The 15,158-nt window shown below is 37.3% G+C and overlaps 1 protein-coding gene across 10 annotated transcripts in view; it reads right to left on the bottom strand.

Moving 5' to 3' along the window:
- KALRN (kalirin RhoGEF kinase) overlaps nt 1-15,158 on the bottom strand; it is a 607,994-nt gene that overhangs the window by 54,787 nt on the left and 538,049 nt on the right. For 6 of the 10 annotated variants that reach the window (XM_067473328.1, XM_067473327.1, XM_060774943.2 and 3 more), the window contains 3 exons: nt 7,841-8,124; nt 5,723-5,827; nt 1,652-1,747 (listed from right to left, as the gene is read on the bottom strand). In XM_067473328.1, the coding sequence (XP_067329429.1) occupies nt 1,652-1,747; nt 5,723-5,827; nt 7,841-8,124 (485 nt within the window). The remainder of the gene's footprint in view (nt 1-1,651; nt 1,748-5,722; nt 5,828-7,840; nt 8,125-15,158) is intronic. The other 4 variants (XM_060774952.2, XM_060774978.2, XM_060774970.2 and 1 more) reach the window with 3 other exon arrangements.

Below are 15,158 nucleotides of genomic sequence, written 5' to 3' on the forward strand. Positions count from 1 at the left end.
AGCTGCTCCAGAGCTGAAAGGACAGTTTTCTCTCTTGATAAAGACAACTTTATATGCCATTCCTCCCCACTTACTGCCATAACTGTTTTACTCCTGCTGATGAGATGCCACTCACACTACTGCCAGCTATGCCACACTAGTCCAGAAGGACCACTTTTGCAAAGAAACAAATCCAAAGGTTGTTTCTTTTTTAAGGATGAAAAATTGAAATTTAACATCAGATGTGGAATACTGACCAGAAATACCCAACATAATGCCAAGAGAAAGAGGCCCAAACCCATTTGGTAAAATTTCATGTCAATGTCAAAGTAAGTGACTTTCTACATATTTTTTCACCATTAACTGTAGCACATTAGAACATAAACATTATATTTACTCTTCAAGACAATATTTGTTTCATCTCAAAAGACTGTTGGTATCCCATCTGAATCATTGTTATGCTTTCACAACATAAAGCACTATCATCGGTACCAGAAAAAGGAAAGAAGGGAGGATACACCTGTTTGAATCACAATTCACCCAACTATATGATATGGTAAGAATTCCATTTCAGGGATCACATCCTTGTTTGCAACGAGCACTTCCAACAGTTCCCCAGTTCAGGTGTCATGGGAAGCTAAAGTTTAACAAATTAGGATGTCAACATCGAAGTCAGGTACACAAAGCCAAGAGAAGAGTGGAGTGTGTTAAGTAAAAAAAAAGTTTTCAGTCTGCTAAAATCATGTTTTATTGAATTGGCACTAGGAGTCTTGAGTGGGTTTAGAAGACTGAACTGCTGCTTCAGTTCAACCTTTCCAATACGAGCAGATAATTTGAAAAATGTCCTCTTTGGATGAAGATAAGAGGGCAACTTTAGTTCAAAATTTATTTTTTTATTTATTTCTCGTGTCCGGGCAGCCAGTCAATTATATTACATTTCTAACAGAACAAAGCAAACAAACAGAGAAAATACAAAATGTGTGAGTTTGGAGGTTGATTAAATGTCCTTTGACCAAAATAATGAGCTATCACAGCAAGTGCATTTGGCCTTGGAGAGGTTATTTATAGCAGGTCAGGCTTCCATTCCTTGGAAATGGCCTACTTGCTTCACCTAGGCTTGCTTCCTTGCAACTGTGAATAAAAATGAAGCCTCTATCCATCATTTGCGATTGTTGCTGCTTTCATTACTGTATCTTATGCTCATAGGGAAAAGAAGGCTTCTTGAACAATATACTAAACAGTCCTCGATTAAATTTTCCAAATATGATTCTTAATTCCAGAGGGGAAAAATCTATTATAAATGAATCACATATATTTGACACCAGTACAACATTGCCATGACTGAAACTTATGTCATCTTGCACTGATATGACACTCAATATTCCAAAGAAAAGAAAATATTGTAATAGGCTGCAATCATAAGGTTTACAGATCTGCCCGGTAGTCTATAGATGTAATCAGAGTTTTTTCCAATCCTTTTTAGAAATCATAGCTACATTCTGTCAACCAAACAAACATAAAACCAACATGAGATTGTTAAGAGATATTCAACATCTCTGTAGAAAAGTGAGAAGGAAAGGAAGGAGAGTCAGCAATAGGACCAGGTGCTGATTGTATTGTATTGCTCAGCCAGGGTGTTTTTCTTCACAGGAACCCAGGACTCTAGACTTACCAGCTTGCTTTTGACCAGTTTTTCTATTGCACTGACAAGATCCGCAGCAGTTGGGACATCAGAGGTGCTTTGTCGAGAAGCTAGCAAAGAGGAGGACTGCAAGACACCATTTTGCAAAGGAACAGCAGGTTAGCGGGGATGAGAAGGTATTAGGGAAAGCCAATAGGACTTAGCAGTTTGAGGTCACACATTAGGGTACAAGCAGGAAAAAACACAGCAGGAGCATGGAAAATTGAGAGGCAAGGTTCTGACATACAAAACATAGCAGCACTCAGCAGAAAATGTCTTTAGGATATATATCTGCACTGATTCAGGGACTTTGTTTTCCTAAGAAAGAATTAGACATGTAGCTTGGTTCTTTCTTGCATATTTTGAGATTTTAAAAATAATTGCTCTACTGCTGGAATAATTTTTCTGGGATTCTACAGTATTCTCACCGGCCTCTTTCTTTTTTCTTGCTATACTCATACTATTCATCTGAAGAACATAAAATGTGTGTTAATTAAATTAATGCTTTGCCATGCCTTGAACTATATGTGAAAAAGGTATCTGTGTGTCATTGCTAAACTCTGCCAGATGTCCAGCTCATTGCCAAAGAATAGAAACTCTTTAGAGAGAGTTTCTAGAATGCCTCTCCTCTTGAAAGCAATCATTAAAATATGAATGGGGAAGACAGATCAAGGTATCAGCTGCAACCATCTTCAGAATCCCACTGTCAAATGAAAATGTAAATAGATAAAATCTACACACCCCAGAAACCAATGCAAGCTACATGCATTTCTGTATGAACAAGACAGGGAGGAAAGGTATGGCCTATTTCTTCAGGTACTTGGGAGAAGATTGAAAGGCATATATGAAAATACGTCTGCTCACTAGAGAATCCTAAGGTACCATGTTAATGAAGATGTAGACACATTCAAGATGACTTGTGCTGGACTATTGGGTCCCAACAAAAGATTTCTGGCTAATAGTAACGGAGCCATGGGTTTGTTGAATCTTGGTTGTTTGAAGCCTCAACTACTACTATAAACAGAACATTTGACAACCCATCGTTTCCTACTTCTGTTTCTTCTATGTGGAAAAAGACTTGAACCCGAATAAAATAGTTGCATATTGGTGACCTGAATTCTAAATGTCAGATTCATCTTAAAAACCTAATATCCTAGGATTAATATATCTCTATATATATAGTTGAATTACCTCCACAGGTGCAGTGTAGTCCTTCCAACAAGAGAAGAGTAAGAACTATTACCAACCAAATAAAATGTAGTGAAATTAATAAGTGAAATGACAGTAAAGATTAGGCAGGTAGCTACCTCAATAAAGCAGACTATTGTCCTTGAGTCAGCTGCCACTGCCAGGTGAAGGCTTGTTAGGACCTGTTGCTGAGTGATCTATTATTATAGTTGCTTTACCTCCAAGAATGCCTATGCTAACAATTTTGTTGATATCCTCTGATAACTTATTTCTCAGGGAAAAAAATCATCAACTCAAATTGAAGTCTGTAATTTCAAGGAACTGGAAAGGTTATGTACTTCAGCAAGAATACAAAATTATTATTCTCCAGAGTCCAGTCTTAACCATCACCATAAAAAAGCTTTTTAAAGCCTCAAAATGTTGGCTATTTTTCCAGAAATTAGCACAGTAAACTCATCTTCACCTTGGAAAGAGAGTATTCTGCACTGATTCTGCATTGATGCAAATTTACTATGCTGTAATCTCTTACAAGATACTACAACCATTTCCTACCGTCTTCTATTTACACCGATACTCAGAACTTTGCCTCTAGGCAGCTTTCTTCTGAACTTAATAGAAAAAGTTACAAGATCAGAGACTTAGAGCTCCAGTATTCAGTCTGAAATGTTCTACAACATATGCAAGTTACAGCATCAGTTCCAGAGTAAAAGCTATGTGATATCCAGGTTTTGTTTTGGGTTTGTTTTTGTTTTTTTGCTGTTTTAGTTGGCTTACTTTTGGTGACACCCAACTAGGGGAAGTTGCGATTTGTTCCAAATATTTCTGCATGGTTAAAGTGCACCTGCCTACTTCCCAATGGGAATATTTTGTCACCTCTTTCCATTGCTCTTTGCTCATGGAGAAAAAGTATAGGTGTTTATATTTTCCCCCACAAACAACTGTGTTTGGGAAACAGTATGCAGAGAGACAGATAAGCCTTCCTCACTCCCAATGCTACTGATCCGAATTAGAGTTTTCTATAGTTGCTTTGATGGAAGGAGAAATCTTCCTTTAGCCTATGAACAGAAGACATGTGCCCTTCCAGATGTGATTGGACTGCACTACTCATTATCTCTAACCAGCACAACAAATAGTGAGGAATTACTTATTCCACTTTATATATCGGAAGTTTAATTCTGTAAAAAAAAAATCATGTTCCATTTTTTTCTGAGCTTCAATCCTGAAATGATTGTCCAAGAGAAGGGGCTTCAATCCTTTAAGAGTTTTGAGTACTGTCACTTGCTATACTTTTTAGAGCCCAACATTATGCTTTCTGAAAAGGAATGTTATATATTTTAGGTGGATTTTAAAAAGAAGGTAAACTTATAAGAGCAATCACAACACTGCACTATATTCACTGTGTTCTTGTGTCATACTAAAACTACAATGGTTGTGCAATGCACAAATGAAGTTACCAAATGGTAAATATGTGCTTTATATGCTCTACTGGTTGCATTATATCTGCTCTTACAGCAAAGTAAATTTGGACAGAGCTATAACTCCTAGGGTGTATATGTATTATTATCCTGATTAGTGTGGTCTATATTTCTGGTAAATGGGGTTATAAAGATAACTCAGCTTGCTTCTTCAACACAGCAAGAAAGTTAGGTCAAAGGCAAATATCTATGTTTCAGTTTTCAAGACTCCTCAAAGACCGTTAACTGAAGAAAATTTATATTGCTTGTGCTAGCTTTACAATATTCTTTGAAGAGGAAAATGTGCACAAAACCAAATGCACATTAAAAAAAAGCACATGTCTTAAAATGGATAGATTTCCAATAGCCTTCAGAAACACATTTCAAAAATCTGATGAAAGAATGTGAACAAACCATTTACGTTTTGGTGGAAAAATAGCACAAAATATGTCTAAAATTTCTTCCAAGGAATAATCCAGAAATCTCATGACTTGATACAGAAATGGCACAAAACAAGTATTCCAATGAAAAACTGAGACACAAGACTGACAGATTTTAATGTATATATTAGTAGGGGATACTTATGACAACTAGAAATGGGGGGAAAGGATAGGGACAATGAAGTACATTACTAGACTGCTGGATCCACCTTTATGTTAAAGGTGGATCTAACACCAATATTATGTTAAAACAGCAAACATTGATGCTATTGCTGTAGAGCAGTGATTTTCAAACAGTTTCCCCAAGGAACCAAGAAATTGCTTTTGGTGCTCTTCAAAGATTTCTAACTAAGTACATCATTAATAGTAGACCTGTCCCCTCTTTCTGCTCCACCAATAGTAATCTTCTTCTTGAACCAAGTTTTGGTATGTTTTAAGTCTTTACCTTCATGTAGCAAGAAGGCAAAGTCTCTGGCCAATGTGAACTAAGCATACTCACTGGGACATATTAGGATACACTGCTTTTCAAGGGGACAGCCATGTTAGTCAGGTGCTGGAAAAACAGCAAAGACTTTTGTGGCTGCATTCCATGAAAGCATGCACCAAATAAGGCTTGTAATCTCTAAGGTGCCATAAGACATTGTATTTCCCCCCTCAACTCATATACTTGAAAGCTACTGCCCTACAGCAAGAGTATAAAATGCAAAATGAATGAAGAAAAGCCACAGAAATAAGCAGGCTAGGTGATGAATATTCTGGTTTGGGGCATGGAGAGCAACATCCTTAGGCACTACAAGAAAGACTTTGAAGTTGGAATTTCACAGTGCCATTCTTTCTGGAAAGAAAGTAAAGGTGTATAGCAAACTTCAGTACATAGGAACCCTATTAATCATGATCCCCTGCTCTTTAATCCGAGCAGCATATGGGTTTTTTTAAAAAAAGTTATTTCAAGAAAGGGAGAAAAATATTATAGCCCCTACCATTTCATCTTGAGTAGGGTCATTATCAAAAATCTTCATTGGTGGAGGGAGTGGTGTATGAGATTCTTCATCTGGTTCATCTTCGCCCCAACCTCTCTTGCTCTTCTGAAAGCAACATAATTATCATTACAAGCTAGAAAAAAGAAGTTCAGTGACTAACTGCTTCAGGTATCTTTACACTGTTGGAATCCCATGATTAAATCCAGTCCAGACAGAAAGGAAGAAGAAAAGACAAAGTGTTAATTATTCCTTAAAGTACTTAATTAAATAGTTCTATGACAAATAAGGTAATGTAATTTCTACTCTGGCTTCTTCAATGATATGTTGGGAATTATTATTATTATATTTGTTTATAACCCACTTTTATCTCTCCAAAGAGGAATTAGAAAGGAAAATGTATAATGAGTTAGATCAAGAGTTTTATTCAGAAGAGTTCTACTGACACCGAATGATAGTGATTTTACCATTGCCTCTGTCCCTACGGCAACTCCCATGCTATTCAAGAGAGTTGAGGGTTCTTCTAAAAATAGCATGGGAAATAACGCTGGAAGAGCAAGCAACACTAAGGAGAGCCAACTGCAAACATTTCCACACCTCAGCTGCAACTAACATCCAGAGCCAGACACCAACAGACTTGAAAGAGCCATTCTGTTGCAGAGAAACAACTAGCATGCTCCTTGGTAGAAACGACCAAATCAAAAAGTCTTGCCCCAAAGGGCCCTCAGAGTAAGGTATTATGTCTGGGGCATCCTAGACAACTAAGGGCCCTTCTACACATGCACTAAAACCTGGAAGAAACCACGATAAAAGAGGTGGCGGTAGTGGTGGCTAAATGACAGCAGTACCAAGAGCAGCATTATCCACCAAGGCATTCACTGAGTCCCGTTCAACCCTCTTACAAGCTATTGCTTTTGTACATAATTTTAAACTATTAATAAATAGGGGGAATCAAGTAGAATATGAGAATAGTAAACTAAAGTGGTGGCTATTTTCTGATTTTTCTGTTGTAGCTTCCAAATGGTAGAAGGGATAGAGACATGTCCAAAAATCCTATCTGTCTCTATCCTTTGGAGCCGGACTTCTCTTCTTGCCAAAGGCAGTTACTCTTACTAATAATGGTCTGTGATGTTGGTCGTGGAAATATAAGAAACTTGCTCTCCCATCCATTTCCACTATCAGGAATTCTCTTTGAGATTTCAGCTTCATTTGTGAGTATAAGATGCCCTTTTGTTACAAAGAGCAAGTCTGGATGCATGTACTTATGTGCAATTAAAAGTCTAGTAAGAATTTTTTTTAAAAAAAAATACCACCCACTTGCAGCCTTACCAACAGCCTTTTAAAAGCTACATGATGGTTATGTAATAAGGTATACAATATATCAATCACAATACTCTTAAACTTTTAATGAAAAATGGCATCTGCTGCATCTAGTGTTTTACAAATCCAACTTCCATTCAGTCTTTGATTTGGATCAGATCTTCAGGAATAAACAAGTTCATTTTCTGCAGTTTTAAAAACTCCTAGGTGTAAAATTGTTCTGCCTCTTGATCAAGTTCCATGTTTGTTTTAGTATTGCTTTATTATTTTTACCAAAGCACAGCTACAATTGTGTATATTACACAATACAAAATGGAATAAAATCATTTAAAATATGAGCTACAGTCATAAAAGCATCCGAATTAGATCTAGTTGAAGGAGAAAGGGGGAGGGGGAGGGGAGGGAATCTACATTTTATCTCCAGAAGACTTCACCTCTACCAAAATAGAAGAAGATAAAAACACTGGAAGAGGATTCTTAGAAGGGAGCTTTCAGAAGCTGGTAATAGCCTACTCATATAATGGGGTAGACCCAAGACAAAGAAACAAAAATTGGGGATAAGAATCAACAATAAGCTATACAAATATGAACACTATGCAAGGCTAATAACTTTTCTGAATGCAGGTTTTCTATGCCCAGTGAGCATACCCTCACTGGGCAATTCCCTCTTTTGGAGGAGGACTGTATGTTTTCAGTGCTGCCATAGAACTTATCCCAAATCAATCACATACAATAAAAAGGTCACCACAAATGGAAGTAGGTTAAAATTAGCATTCTTCTAAAGTCAACGTGTATCTGTACCTCATCTGCACTGTCTCCCTGAGGTGTAGTTTCATCTCCCGGCTTGGGAGATCCCAGGTCAAAGCTCTTCCTTCCTTCACGTACTTTCTTCTGCTTTTTGATGTTACTCTCTGCCTTCCCACTGTTCAATCGGCGGACTGGGCTTGTTAGCCACTTTTTCAGTGTGTTGGTTGAGCGCTTTGGACCTGGAGAACTCTGGATGGAATTGAGGGATGAATGAGGCTGCAAATTGGCCACCGAATCTGATTTTCCACCGTTTTCATTGGAGGAGCCTGAATAGGAATCTGCCAGAACAAGAAAATAAACAACACTCTTAGTTTAAAACAATTCTGGAATGGAGATTTGTTGATAAAATTTTAAGATCGAAGACAAGATTTACTTTTAAGGGCACTTCAGTGTCCTGAACTTGTTCCACCTTTCTGTCTTGTTCCATACATGTACAGCATTTTTATTGACTATTGTATATGGTGAGTCTGAATATGGAGGTCTTTCAGTACAGAGGATCTTCAAAACTCAGTGTCTGCAGTACTGTACTACTACTTCTCTAGCTAAAAGGACAAATAAAAAATAAACCCAAACAAAACGGTTCCACTATGTCCAGCTGGATGTCTTCAGTGTGCTTATCTATTGCAAAAAGACTGGCTTTGGCTATTCACTGCAACTATCCTGCTTGTGCACACTGAGCAACATGAAACTGGCAAGAGATAAGCAACTGCTGAAAATGGTTTCACTCTGCTATCTTATGTGCTTTGGCCACTTTCCATTCACAGAAGTCACATGATTGGAAGACTGGTACAGAACACAACCATTATCAGAATGCTCTTTGTCAGCAAATTCCAAGGTTAACCTACTTCTCTGAGTAGATATGTAGCATGCTAATTAGTAATCTTCTTCCCAGTCCCAAAGTCCATTTCCACAGAATTCCCTTAGACTCACTGTATATTTACTACAATGTGTGTATATTTCTCTACTCCCTTAGGAAGACTCTGCATCTGTTAAAGATGTGTTGCCAGTGTACTTTGGTCAGCTTGATTACATTAGAAGTTGCTCAGTTGGTTTATTAAAATGTAAATATATTTGGTGACCTGTGTTCTTATGGAAATCTCATATTGACATCCCTACACAATGGAACACTGGTCTTGCAAATACAGTAGTCTCTCGCTTATCCAACCTTCACTCATCTAACGTTCTGTATTATCCAACGTAGTCTGCCTCCCACCCGGATCCACAGCTGTTTCTATACCTTGCAATGTTTTGGTGCTAAATTCGTAAACACAGTAATTACTACATGTTACCGTGTATTGAACTGCTTTTTCTGTCAATTTGTTGTAAAACACAATGTTTTGGTGCTTAATTTGTAAAATCACAATGTAATTTGACTTTTAATAGGCTTTCCTTATTCCTTCCTTATTATTCAACATTTTTGCTTATCCAAAGTTCTGCCGGCCCATTTATTGGAAAAACGAGACTCTACTGTAGGATGATAGTAATTTTCAAGCAAAATAACAAACATTTTACTATTCAATATTGTGATTTAATGATGCTACATTTGCCACAGTTCCAAAATAAGTGAACAACCTAAAATTACTAATGGACAATGTAATCATCAAGCTATAGAGCAGACCTTCCCAAAATGAAAATAAGAAGCAAATTTCCTCATGCAAACAATTACAGTATAAAAGATAAAGGTTTCCCCCCTGACATTAAGTCTAGTCATGCTCAACTCTGGGGGTTGGTGCTTATCTCCATGTCTAAGCCGAAGAGCCGGCGTTATCCATAGACACCTCCAAGGTCATGGGGGCTCCAATTACAGTATAGGAAGCATCTATAGCTAAGCAGCAATTTAGGAAAGTAATATATGAACAACCAATATATTTTTCCTATCAGTATTCTTTTAGGACTACAAATATTTGAGATTCACATCTGTTCTCTTTGCGTTCTGTTCTGGAAGATTCCACAAACCCCAGAAACAATGTTTCAGGAGACAAAGAGGGCTTGAATAGATTTGTAAAATCATGGAAACTTGCGTGTCTTGACTTGAAAAACATTGCTAATTAGATAAAATTATCTACCATTAGATAAAATTATGAAGAAGCAGTAAGGATTTGCAGATTCTGTATATTTCAAGAAAGAAAAGAATTTAAGCATATGAACAATTTCCTTCCTAGAAAGTCATTTGACCAATTTGTCTGGTAGAATGATTATTATGTGGGCTTTTATAATCTCAAATTTGTACTCATTTTCCTCCTTGGATGCATTAGTCCAATGGATTCATTTTACAAAAAATATTATAATTGCTTTCACTGGCTATAATGACTGCTCAACATGAGATATAGTGTCTTCCTTTGACTGCTGGGAAAGTAGAGTTCTGTAAAAAGATAACCAGGTCACCACTGTATTTAGAAATATTAACTGATGAAAAAATTGGACCTATTTTGAAAGAAATATGAGAAAATATGTTTTGTCATTGGATGATTTATGCTAATTGAATCATAAGATGCAGATATATTTGTACAGTTATTAAAAGCTGCACAGATATCCTTTTAATCTTCACACAGTTTGAAAGTCTAAACCGCAACCTGCCCACTTCAAGGATGAGAGACAAATTTCAAACTTCTAAAGAAGACATGCAAACACCTGAAGTAGAAATAGACTAAATACAAAGTGAAAGACTTCTAAAAGTAACCTGAAGGCAGTTTCTATTTAGATCTAAAAAGGAACAGAAAAATTGCTTGATTCTAATGTTTAGTTTATTTCATTTGGGTTGTCTAGGTCAATATGAAGATAAACAATCAAAGCATTACTGTGCAAAAACGTGCCTTCCCACCCTATATGAAGAATGTAATTATGGGATTAACATGAAAGAATTTTTTTAAAGCTAGAGAGCCTTCATCAAAATACTGACAACTCATCAGCCCACCGTTTCCTGGATTGTGCCTTTCAAACCAGTCTTTAAGAAAATACACCCAGAATAACATGAAATAGCCCTATGGAAATACTCAGAATTAAAATGTGAAATGAAATTTGTATCAGTGCCTTACCTAACTAGCTTTTAGAGGTACCTTTAAAAAATACTTGAAAATAGAATATATCTTGAGTGTCTGACCAAATTTCAATTCTAGCAGATACATCATCACATAAAGAACCATCAGCCCTCCCCCAACTATTTTAATTCACTAGTATTTCTTTACAAACATATTCCTACAGCCTTATCAGAGGCTGGTGAATCATGGCACTGGACCTAATCAATGTGATGAGATCCCAAGTCACAAATACATGAAAAAGAATCCAGTAGATCCTTAAGACAAATGAGGAAGAAGAAATTCGTAGCACAAAATTTTATGGATTCAGTCCACATAATCAAACAATTTCCAGGATTGCCTTTCAGGTAAAAAATATACCCACAACATGAAACAAACATCACCATGTATATTGATGTGCCTTGCCTTTGATGAAGTAGAGTCGTCGTGTCAGGAGCAAGTAGAGTGAGTTCATGATAGCTTATGTTAGAAATTTCTTCTTTTCAGTTAATCTCAAACGTACTACTAGATTCCTTTAAGTCTTTTCATGTTAAACAGACTAATACTACAATCTCTTTAAATACTACTACAATGTTAGTCACAAAGGTTTATCTGAGATTGTATTTCAAAATAAATTGATAATGTTACTATGTATCTTGTCTGTATCTCTCCCTGAAAATGCTGAGTAGCTGATTAGAAAAAGAGTGTGCAGAAGGCTTTGAGAATTGCTCTTGACTACTATAAGCAGTAATGAGTTACACAGATTCACTGGCTGTTACCAAGCACACAGTCAATACAGACACCCTCCTATGTATAGTCTTACATCACCTGAGTTCCTAAGCAGCGAAACTAGACTAAAAACAGTTTTATGTATTACAAAGATGTGTCAAATGCCTAAGAACATATTTACCTGAATGATTATACTTCTTCAGAATACTGGGTGTTGTAAGAAAAATGAAACATTCCCAACATTGCATATGATCTTACGAAGCAGACACCTCAGAATAGCTGACAAATTTTGTACATGCCACGAAATCTGTCTAACTATTGACTGCAAATTTGTGAATAATTAAATCTAGGAAAGTTAAACCTGCAAATCCAAGATACAAGTGTAAAAGATACACAGTGTTTTAACAGGATTGTTTGTGTAATAGTTTTAAAACTGTTTATTCATAGTTTTTTTTAGTTATATTTTAGTTTTAATCTATGTTATAATCTGCCTGGGAAGAAAACTGGGGGGAAAATGTTTAAGTCCAAATGTAGTATGGGAGATGTTTCTCTATGCCATCTAAAGGGATACACCCAGTAAAACAATCTATAAGTCTCGCAGCCTATTATAAGACTCAGTTTTACAACATCTATGTATGTGTAAGACAATAATCCACACACAGAATTTCTGGGTTGTTTCAGGTGTTTTGGGCTGTATGGCCCTTTTCTAGAAGTATTTTCTCCTGACGTTTCGCCTGCACCTATGGCAGGCATCCTCAGAGATTGTGAATTTCTAGAATTCATTTCTACACTGTTTTTCTCCTTGCACAAAACAAAAGCTGCTCACCATTTCAGCTTTCTGAATGGATCTGACATATCTTCTGCTTGAACAGTCTATAGTTGGATTCTTGTGAAGCAAACTGTTCTACTGTATAACTACATATGGACTAATGGAAATAACTGATCATGACTGGTGTATACAGCAGAATAACCCGTCCATAGAAAACCCTGACAGAACACAGAATCATACAGGGATGCAATTGATATGGTAGTTCCCTGGGCTTATTGGACCTTTTCATTATTGAATGTCAAATTTCCTTTTATGAATTATTACTTTGGAAAGATAAAAAGGGGTTTTCCTGGACATTATGCAAAAGTTGCAGCCATTATTCATCTTAGGTGACAGTATGAGAAGTGCTCCTGTTTCATGCAAATCATCTCTCCTACCATAGTAACTAACACCAGCCATCATGATTGTGCCTGTTTTTTAGAGGACAGATGCAACATATATCATGGCAAATCACTGATAACACAAGAGGCCATGTAAGACCCGTCGCAAACTAGGTTTCTGCGGGAGAAAACCTTGCTAGCACGTCCCTGACGTCATGAGCCTGCGCCTCTCTCCCCGCCCCTTTCTCCGCCCCTTTCTCTTTGCCAGCGTGGTTTTTCCTTTGCTAGGGCAGCATTGCCCGCATTTTCTCTCAGTTGAATTCTGCCAACTGAGAGAGCACGCTGGCAATGCTGCCCTAGCAAAGGAAAAACCACTCTCGCAAGGAGAAAGAGGCGGAGAAAGGGGCGGGGCGAGAGGCGGAGTTTCATGACGTCAGGGACATGCTAGCAAGGTTTGCTCCCGCAGGAACAGTTTGCGACGGCTCTAAGTAACAAGTCCATCCTTTTGAATACTGTATCTTTCCCTTAATGCCACCCTGCCCACATTGCTGTATTTTTTCCTCTTAGTAACTGCTGTTGTAACAAAGGTGATTGGTAAGAGTGGGTTAGTAACAGGTGAAGCCTGGCTAATTTACCAACTTAGCAATAAAGTTCAATAAAGCAATTTATCTCCCAAATATACCCAGAAAGTTGTCATGAGGATATTGAAAACAGTGGAAGACACATGTACAGTGTCATGTGCTCCTTGGAATAAGTGTAAGATTTAAAATGTATAATTAAATCATAAATAAATTCTTGATTCCACATGTAAAAGCCAAACTGATCGAATTCTACAGAATTCAAACCATGCTATTTACTCCTGTTTTAAATGTAGTTGACAACGTCTGGCCTGAAAACAAGTAAATGAACAAGTTAATTTATTTTTCTTTATATTCTTATTTTGAACTTAGCAACCCTATTGAGTGTCATTTAACTGAGTTTTTTAAAAGCTGAAAGCCTATTTCGCCAGAGGATCTCAAACACAAACAAAAAGAAGAAAAAGAGCAGAGCTGAACACTCTTACTTAGCTGAGTGTAGTTACAATTGAGAGCTAATGGGAATTTGGCCCAATGCAATACAAAAGGAAGAGTGAAAGATCGGTTAGCAAGCAAATATTTCACAACACTTGAGAATGACTGATTTCCTTTGAGAACTCTAATCACTTTTCTTGTCAAGAACCCTGGTGCCTTTAAAAACTTAAACCACATAATTTTTGCTGCTCTGCCTCATGCAGTCCTTCAAGTCAGCCAAGCCTGATAAGGAACTAGTTCCTTTGATTCCCAAAGTAATTTTCCCCTCAAAAAACAAATTCACAGACAATTAGACAAAAAGATGTTCCTGTTCTACAGCAAACTGTAACAGGAAAGAACTGTGTATATACTGACATCTTGGTCTAGACAAATGTATGGCTTGACAGAAAAAGAAAAATAGGAAACTTTTTTCAAGACTTAGGCTCTCTGGAATTATGAGTCACAAAAAGAATCCCTATTTAATTCACTCTGTTTGGACACATCCTAAATTGTGCAATAATGGTATAGAGAAGTCACTAAGGTCAAGTGACAATTAAGAATTTCAGGCCTGTGAAGTATTGGTTCTGCCTTTTCCTCTCCTCTGCTTTAGTCCTTCCTGTTTATAGGTTTTCCTAATAGTGTAGATATCTTCCTTTGTATTAGTTTTTGGGTGGAGCATGAAAACCCCCAAGAGGCCAGCCTTAGTTGGTCTATTCCATTTGCCTGTACAGAGCTCTCTTGCTAGTCTCCTCCCTTGTTCTGCAGCAGAGCTAGAGTGACCAGAGGCTTGGGCTTTGTCTGGTAATCCTAGGCCCAAGCAATCCAAAACAGGTATCCTTAGCACCTGCATTCAGCTACTATTCATATACCACCAGCTCCAGAGAGAACAGAAGCTTTTAACCAGCTTAAGCTTCGCAAGGAAGATTGAGACAGTTTATGTGCACCAGCTTGTAAACCATCGCTTTGCACCAGAGGCAGAAGATTTTCAAGGACTCCAGAGAGACGACTGCAACGAGCAAAATCTCCTTTTGTAAAGTATTGTTTCAATCTATCTTACAATAGTCCTGGGTAGAGTGAACTCTTTATTCATCTTGTTTTCAATAAACTCATTTTGATTATCTTTTCTTCTTGCCTAAAGTGCCTCTGTCTGTTAAGGGTCTTAATCTTAACAGAAGGTATACAGTTAGCCATCGAGAAAGCCAGACACTATAGTTTTTACCAAAGGCTCGGGTGTGCCATAACAAGGCCCATTTGGAGGACATCAGCCAAATCCTAGTGCTAATACCAATTAGGGTAGACCCCTTGAACCAATAGACTTTATATATTTGTTACCATTTAGTAGTTGGGCACACTCCAGTTGGAACTAGCAAT

Source organism: Anolis sagrei, chromosome 1 (genome assembly GCF_037176765.1).
Source record: "Anolis sagrei isolate rAnoSag1 chromosome 1, rAnoSag1.mat, whole genome shotgun sequence".
NCBI classification, from domain to species: domain Eukaryota; kingdom Metazoa; phylum Chordata; class Lepidosauria; order Squamata; family Dactyloidae; genus Anolis; species Anolis sagrei.